The sequence below is a fragment of the Petaurus breviceps genome, unplaced genomic scaffold, assembly GCF_028583685.1.
Source record: "Petaurus breviceps papuanus isolate PSGF00001 unplaced genomic scaffold, PetGlider_PUasm1.0 227, whole genome shotgun sequence".
NCBI lineage: Eukaryota > Metazoa > Chordata > Mammalia > Diprotodontia > Petauridae > Petaurus > Petaurus breviceps.
Genome location: NW_027185896.1, coordinates 15347074 through 15356006, shown reverse-complemented (window position 1 = coordinate 15356006; position 8933 = coordinate 15347074). Strand labels below are relative to the sequence as shown.

At 43.4% G+C, this 8933-nt stretch overlaps 1 protein-coding gene across 2 annotated transcripts in view; it reads left to right on the top strand.

Moving 5' to 3' along the window:
• The window catches only part of LOC138166962 (putative serine protease 45), an 11224-nt gene extending 3529 nt beyond the window's left edge, over positions 1-7695 (top strand). For both annotated transcript variants that reach the window (XM_069095428.1, XM_069095427.1), the window contains 3 exons: positions 725-999; positions 4963-5126; positions 7002-7695. In XM_069095428.1, coding sequence (XP_068951529.1) covers positions 725-999; positions 4963-5126; positions 7002-7226 — 664 coding nt within the window. In that variant the 3' untranslated portion in view covers positions 7227-7695. The remainder of the gene's footprint in view (positions 1-724; positions 1000-4962; positions 5127-7001) is intronic.
• The last annotated feature ends 1238 nt before the right edge of the window (positions 7696-8933 follow it).

The window sequence follows — 8933 nt, the reverse complement described above, 5'->3', positions numbered from 1 at the left end:
CTCTCTGTGTCTCTCCCTCTCCTCTCTCCTCCCCCCCCTTTCTCCTCTCTCCCCTTCTCAGCGGCAGCCCTGTACTCTTGCCTATACCCTCTCACCACCACCACCCACCTTGCTTAACTGAGGGTAAGTTTAGGTGTTATATATCCTCAGAGCAAAAATTCCTTGTTATAGCTCTGTAACTGACCCAGGCTGGAAAAGCACCTGAAGAGCATTGATGGGACACCCTTAAACATGCAGTCATTCACATAATAGATAGGACTTCAGTGAATCCTGAGCCTTGTCTATTCTTTAGGAGATAAAGATCTCGTCTCACAGGGAGATTTCAGTCCAACTGTAGTTACTCAAAACATACATAAAAAATGAACACTGACCTCACTGAGTAGAGAAAGGCATGGCATCATGGGTGAAAAATGAGGGTGAAGACACTTTATCCATCGTTGCTATGAGACAACATAAGAGAAAGCTTCCTACCAGAACTGAGACTGCAATATGGGGATTGAGGGGAGAGGGAAAACCAAGAGCCCACCCATAGGACAGGGAAGGCATTTTAGTTAGTCCTGTCCCTCTTCTCCACTCTCACTGCTTACCTCCCCTTCCCCCCATCTCACTACCACTGTTTGCTTTCTTCTTCCATCTTGAGGCTCTGACAGAGTGATTGGGGCAATGCCATGTATTTGGCTGGTGCCAAGGTCAAGGTACATTTATGTCTCTTTCTTTCTAACAGCAATTTTGATTACTCAGTTATGATGGGGGACACAAATCTCTACCCTAATAATTCCAACACTTCACAAGTAAGCCCTGTCATGGACATCCTCCTACATCCCAAGTACAGGAGTCGGACTTTAATAATTGGTGACATTGCCCTCCTCCGCCTGAATTCATCTGTGACCTTCACCAAACATGTACAACCTATCTGTCTACCTCACTCCCTGTTTGATTTGAAGATTGGGACCCAGTGCTGGATGACAGGATGGGGCGAAATGAAAGAAAGCCATAAAGGTGAGGAAGGTGTGCAGTGATCCTCCTTTGAACTGAGGTGAGGCAGGGAGACCTGGGTTTGAATCCTGCCTCTGACATTTATTTGCTGTGACCTTGGGCAAGTCAAGGAATTTTTTGAGGGACCTCTTCTGTAAAACAAGAGGGTTCAACTTGATCAACTCCAAGGTCTCTTTCAACTCTTAATTTATAACTAATGCTCCTATGAATGTTTCCCCTTTCTCCCTTAACCCTATCAGCCACATAAGGGGCCATATTGTTCTATTCCATCTGTTCAACGATACCACTGACGCACCTACTAGTGCCCCAACCGAGCTGGGGTTTTCAAGTGAAAGCCTCTGTAAAGGCGAGAGGGATGGTGATAATCATGGCCCCAAAGCTCCCAATGGCTACTGTTGGTGTAGGGCGCCAAATTTATCTGTAAGACCATTCTATGCCTTCTTATTCTTCCCCTTCTTGGACTTCCCCTATCCTAGACTTTTCTTCAGCCCTTAATATCTATCCCATCTGGCTGCAGCTCCTTTTCCCAGCCTTATGTTGGCATTTTCTTTCCAAGAACTGGTGTTGAAATCCACAAAAAAGGCAAAAGACCTGGATTTGGGTTCCTGACTTGATTCCTTCCTGACTATTTAAGAATAATAGCACTTTATAGATACTTAACACTTTTCAGAGTTTCCCTTACAGGTTTGGTAAGTATTGTTATTCCCATTTTACAGATGTGGAAATTAATCCAGAAGGGTTGACAAACTTTCCAAGATCACATGCTCATATTATGATTTTGCCTCTTTTTGTAATCCCCAGTGCTTAGTATGGTGCTTGGCATATAGTAAGAGCTTAATAAATGTTTATTGATTGACTGACTGACAGGTTCTAAGCCAGGTCTGATACAAGTGGCATGCCAGAACCATCTCAAATAAATTCCTGAGAGCTAATTATTAAATTTTCAATATAAGTTTGCATCTTATAAATTGTCAAACACTTGATTTATTGTTTTTGTTGATTGTTTAGACTTAAGTGATGGAGAAAGTGTTATTGATTCAGATTAAACTTAAAAGTGTGTCCTGCATACATTTTCCCCCTCTGGAAAGCTGGTTATTAAATATTTACCACACTCCTACCTGATCCCCAGGCCAGAGTTCTTTCCATTACACCATATTGACTCTTGTCCCTAGGTTCAAAGTTTGGGAGCAATTGCTTCGTTATCCCATGTTTCAGCTGCTTCCTGTGTCAGACCACATGACCACCCATCAGGTCTCTCCTAACCCTGACATCCTGGGATTCTAACTCCTAGGACTTCTGAGAGGTTCATGGCTAGGCCAGACTCCTCATAAGTATAATGAAAGCTGAATTTAAAATCAGAGGACCTGGGTTTAAATAATAGCTCTGTGGCTGTGGACAAATCAGTTCATTTCTTTGGGCCTCAGTTTCCTCATCCATAAAAATGAAGGGCTAGTCTAGATGCCCTCCAAGTTCTCCTCCAATTCTGTGTTTATAGACTTTCCTGCTATCTCTGTCCTGTCCCAGACTGTTTGTATTCACGGTTAGGACTTCCCTGGAAGAGTGCTGAGACAAGTGGAATGTTAGAAAGGAACTTGGAGGCCACCAGAATAATGTAAATGGAAAGAGCCCAGGATTGGGAGACAGGAAATTTGGCCTTAAGTCCTAGCCCTACCACATATAAGCCATGTGACTCTGGATAAATCTTGTCATTTGTTAGTAAAACAAAGTTCTAGATGAGATCTATAACCACTCAAAAGAGTTTGGCTGTAACTATTCACACTTGGAAACCAAGTGGATGAACAATGCTATGCAGTTGGATGGGCTAATGGAGCTGGTCTATCAGTGCATAAATCTTGGATACTGAAGATAGACAATGAATTTGGCTCAGAATTAAATAGGAGGACAAGAATGGGCTGGATTAACTTTAGGAACTTTTGGTAACTCTAAGCCTCTGCCTGAAACAAAAAGTCACCCTCCCCTCTTTTTAAAATCAGTATTTTTCTGGTGATATCATATGATCATGAGTCTTAAGTAGTTAAGACTGTAAGTCAGCCAAATGGTAATGGAGAAGCATATGGTTGGTCTGAACAACCTCTGGCATATGGGTATCATCCTCTCATAATTGTTTGCTTCCAAGGCTAAGCTAAGTTTAGCCTTAAGAACTGTCAAAAGCAAGAGAACTGACACAAAGGGCATCAGAAAAGGGAAGGGGATGCAAGAGAAAGAGCTAACCATAGAGCCTTTGTGCTCCATTGCCATCCATATAGTTTCAAGAAATCTAGAGAAAGCCCTCCCCCCACCCAACACACTAGGTAGACTACTCCTCTTCTCCACCCCCATGGAGCATTTAGGGGAGGATATTGCCCAAAATGAGAGGGCGTAGCTAGGTTAGGATCTCTAGCCATTGGAGGGAGTACCACCATCAGAGAGATCATGGTCACATCCAAGCATTGAAGAATCATTCTTACATTATCTGCTTAGGGGATGGAGGCAGAGAAAGCATTTTGTAAACAGTGAAAAGTGTCAGGAATATGAACTTATGTTTTTAAGTCCTATACCTTCAAAAGGAAATGGAATTTCATGTCAGGCCTGGGGCAGGATTCTAGTCATTTACGGTAACCCTCTCTCCCCCTTCTACTTCATATTTGAGCCACCACTACTGAAGGTTTGGTTTGTGGAAAGGCCTTTGCGTCTGAAACATGCCTCGCTCCCCTCATGTCCTCTCTGGCCCCTCTTGGGGACCTGGCAGATTCTTCCCTAGCTACCAACTTGCTTTGTGTCCTATGGGTTGTAATCAGGGCAAGGCTTCAGTCAAAAGGCAACAAGCATTCTTTGTCTTCCTGTTTTCCCAAGTCTCACTTTAGTTTCATTATCTTTTAATTTTCCCTTTTTTTAAAAAAAATTAAATTTTATTTTAAATAACTAACTTAAAATCTATTTTCTCTCCCTCCCATACCACCTCCCTTGAGAGGGTAGGGAAGAAAAGAGAATCCTTGTAACAATTCTACATAGCCAAGCAAAATTAATTCTGCCACTGCCACTTTCTTCCAAGAGAAGTGTTTGAACCTCCTCTAACTACAAAGTGGGAAAGTCCTTTGGAAGCATTCTCAGTCAGTCATCCCTTCTCATATCATCAGTCCCTGCTTAGTTCTCTGCTTGCCCTTCAGTTCAGTACAAAATCATAGAACACAGACATTAGAAGTTGGAACTACGGGGCGGCCAGGTGGCTCAGCGAGTAAGAGCACTGGTTCCAGTGTTGGGACGACCTGGAGATCGAATCCCGGGCTCAGACACTCAGCACCACACCCAGAAATAACTGGCCGGGTAACCTTGAGCAAGTTACTTAACCCCAATTGCTTAAAAAAAAAAAGTTGGAACTACTCTAGAAATCATTGAATCAGTTAATCCCCTTATTTTACATGTGGGAAAACTGAGGTCCAGAGAGGGGCAGTGATTTGCCCAAAGTCATATAGCTAGTTAGTGCTGGGCCAAATCCTGACCTCAAATTGCCTGACCTTCTTGGGACATGGGGTCAGGAAATGGGAGTTTTCCCATTATGCTATGCAATCAACAAAAATGTATCAAATGGCAAATATGTAGTTTCTCCATATATATTTTTTAACTTTTCAACAGTTCTTTATTTTTGCATCATATTTGTCATACAGTGTTTGAAATCTAAAGAAATATGTTTTTTCCTCTTCAAATTGATGTGTGTATAAATGTCATTTCTTCAGTCTGTACTCATCGTGCTCAGCTCCATGGCCTGTCTTTACTCTGCGTCCAGTCTAGAATTACCCAGATGTGGCTAATGAATGCCATAGGGCCTCTAAGAACATTTGGGGTTTGTGGGTGGGAGGTCATAAATATTTACTTAATGAAAGAATGAATGCCAAGGAGTCCCTGAAGGGTGATGTGGGGAGAGGAAAGTGTTCACCTTCTGACCACTAAACTGTCTTCCCAAGGCAGGTTGGCCGTTATCCTCAGAACTCCAGGGGACAAAGGTCTTCATTGTTAACCACAAGAGGTGTGACAAGCTTTACCACATTACTCCCTCTTCACCCCAATATATTCCTTTCATCATAGGATCTGTGATTTGTGCTACAGGCCAAAAAAATGAAACTGTATGCCAGGTAAGTTCTCTGCATCTTCTGAAGTAAGAGGCCAGAGCCGCAAGCCTCATCATGGTTTCCTTAGATAAGATATTGACAATAACATTGCTCCCCAGAAGGATTAGAGAAGGCATTAGTAAATGAATGGGTTTTGAACACTTAGAGAGGAAAGTGGTAATCCCTAGGACCTAGTATGGGTTGATTAAGAAAAAAATTATGCCAGACTAGTTTCATTCATTTCCTTTCTGACTTTGATCTCTGAATTATTAGACTCTGTATGTCTAGAATACAGTTGGACTGCAGGGAAGCGTTCTCCAGAGCCTCTTGAGAATTTTTTTTTTTGTGGACAAGATGGAGAGAGGAGGGTTGGATGAATGTTATAGTTGAGTGGATTTAGAACTGTTTGAATGGAAGGATCCAAAGAGTAATGAATTGACATCAAACACAAGGGAAGCCAGAGCTCTATCCTTAGTGCTATTTCCTTTAATAATTTTATCAAAGACTTGGTTGATACCATAAATGTCATGCTCATCAACCTTGGAGGTGACACTTCTGGGAGAGATAGATAAAAAGTAGGATAACAGTCAAAAGATAGTGTAAAGTCCTGTATTTGGATTCAATAAATTAACAGCACAAGTGGCTGTGTCTGGGGAAATAGAAAATGATCTTGGGAGTCCTTGTGGTCTGCAAGCATGATGCAAACCAATGATGTGATATGAAAGCTAAAAATGCTAATACAATCTGAGAGTGTATTAACAGGAACCCAGGGTCCGAAACAAGGGCAGGGAGAGTTCCACTGTCCTTTGCTCTGTTCAGACCATTTTAAAAATGGAGGCTGACCAGTTAGAGAAAATCCAGAAAGAATGGGGTCAGACTGTTGAGGCAGAAAATGAAATCATGTAATATTAGGAACTAGTGAAGGAAGTAGGGATATTTATTTAGTTTCAAGAAGAGAAGACTCGGGGAGGAACATAATTACTGTCTGAAAATATTTGAAGGCCTCACATGTGTACAAGGTCATAGATTCATTTTGCTTAGCTCCAGAAGGCAGAATTCAGACCTTTAGGTCAACATATAAGTAAGAATATCATAATAGACTTATCCATAAATGGGATGAGCTGCCTTAGCAGGTATTGGGTTCTTTATCAGTTAGGAGTGGACTAGATGATCCCTCAGGATCCTTCATCCCTCACAATCCATTATTCTATCTTCTGTTTATACCCATTGCACTAGAGAGGATTTTTTCTGATGATACATGATTGATATATGATACATTTTACTCAGCTGAGGTACAATGGAAAGTGCTAATTTTGGAGTAAGAAGACTTGATTAGCTCTATCATTGATTTTTTTGTTGACTTTGAACAAGTCAATAACCTCTCTTGGCCTCAACTTCCATATCTGCAATATGGAAGGTTGGACTGGATGACCTCTAAGGTTCCTCCCAGCTTTAAAGCCATGATCTTATCATTCAGTTCTCATCTCTACCATTTACTTGGGTGACCTTGTCAGTGTTTGATGTCAGGGTTCTCTTGATAATACAACGAAAGGAGTGTGCTAGAGGACCTCCAAGGTCCTTAGTCCCTTCAGCAGTTACACACTTCCTTGATTGGATAACTCCAAAAACAGACAGATGAGAGTAGTCACCCAAGCCCAGAGTCTCCTAACCATCTCTCCTTCTAATTACCCTGGTCCTAATGGGGATGTTGTGGTCCATTGAAAGCTGCTTTCCCTCCCCAGAAGCCCCTCCACAAAGATTCCCATGAGACTCCTGGGGACAGAGTAGGGTACTCCTCTCCATGCCACCCTCAGCCCCACTGTTCCAAATCTAAGGTCCAGCTGGCCTGGAATCCCCAACTCTGCAACCCCCATGGTTAATTCTTCTCTCTTTCCCAAGGGTGATCCTGGAGGGCCCCTTGTCTGTGAACATGAGAAGATCTGGATGCTGGTGGGGGTGATGAGCTGGGTGAAAACCTGTACCCAAGCAGAGGTGCCAATTGTTTATGTCCGTGTCAGCAAGTTCTCCAAGTGGATTACAAGCCACATGAGGTTCTCAGCCTCCCCTCTCCTGGATGTCTCCTGGATCACTCTCCTTTTGGGGCTGTTGCCCTATATTTTCTGAAGGCCCTGGGAAGCCCTCTCCTCATTTCTCTCTAGGCCTTCCTTAGCCTCCTGCTATCGTGGGAAGCACTTCTTTCATCAACTTCCTATCCCTTCTTGACTCCTGTTGCTTCCTGGAGGACTTTATGCCCCTTGCTTGGGCTTCATAGCCTCTCTTGTATAGCTTGGCCCCAAGGAAGGGAGGTAGTTGAAACAGAGGGAAGTGCCATGGGGAGTGGGCAAGCCAGGGGGTTGCATCAGAAGATAGGGTCACAAACTCATCTGGGGCCTGTGGGGCAGGAGGCAAGGCTAGGGAGATAAGAAGGTCCCTGGGAGAGGAAGTGAGGAGGGGGGTCAGTGTGCCATCTTATCAGGAGGGAGAAGGTCCCCTTGTGTCCCTTGGTTACCTTGGGAGAACCTCTAAAGAAGGTATGTGTGCCTCCAGAGTGAGGATGAAAATAGCCATAATTAAACTTGGAGAGAGCAACAAAGAGTCATCTGTAACTTCATTTCCTGGAATAGGGAGGATGGGATGTGTGAGCAAAGAGCTGGGAGAAAGGACCTCAGCTTCAGTCCTGAAGAAAAGAAAGATCTGGAGTCTCTGAGTGTGTGGTTGGCCCTCAAGACAGGTGAGAAGGCTGGAGACCATCGAGTTAGGGATGAAAAGAGGCAGATGGGACAAAGGTAAAGCCTAATGCTTTCCAAAACTCCAACTTTCTAGATGGCAGGTGTAGCGGCAGGGTTTGCTGCCCATACAGGTTCTTGGATCTGCTTTGATAAAGGAAAGCAACTCAAAATGGGTTAACAAGCTTACTTTAATCAGTCAGACATATATCGTTTACCTTGTTCAGGGGAAAAGGTCAGCACCCCGAACTTCAAAATATACAGGCAGAATTATCAAGACAGAAACAGATCAAGTAGACAGATTTCCAAACTGTCCAACCATTACATCCATACCCAGTCAACATCTGGGTTTCCACATCTGGGTTTTTCAAAGTGGGGGGGAAGGGGCTGGACAACTGGCTTCCCAGAATACAGATCAAATCACAGAACACTTCTCAAAGTGAGCCCCCAAAACAAAGACTCACATCAGGGCTTATATAGCCTTCTCCTGGCTCAGAGAATGTAACAACCTTATTGACCCACTGGCCAATCAAAAAGTATCTACTGAAAAACAAGCCTCCCACCCCAGGCTTCAGGTGCACTTTAGCCTAGGGGCAGGGAAGATCTTCCAAATTTGCATTCCCATTACAGCAGGTCATCTGGAAAAGAGGTGGGGGTTTTAAGGGATGCCAACCGTACATGAGCCAACAATATGATCTGGCAGCCAAGAAAACTAAGGTGATCTCAGTTTGTATTAAGGAATGGCTTCCCAGGCCATGGAGGTGATGGTCCCACTGGTCTCTGCCCTGGTGTAATGGAAATGCAAATTTAAAGATCTTCCCTGCCCCTAGGCTAAAGTGCACCTGAAGCCTGGGGTGGGAGGCTTGTTTTTCAGTAAATACTTCTTGATTGGCCAGTGAGTCAATAAGGTTGTTACATTTTCTGAGCAAGGAGAAGGCTATATAAGCCCTGATGTGTAGCTTTGTTTTGGGACTCACTTTGAGAAGTGTTCTGTGATTTGATCTGAATTCTGGGAAGCCGTTGTTGAGAGTCCCCCGGCTTTGAAAAACCCAGATGTTGATTTGGTATGGATGTAATGGTTGGACAGTTTGGAAATCTGTCTACT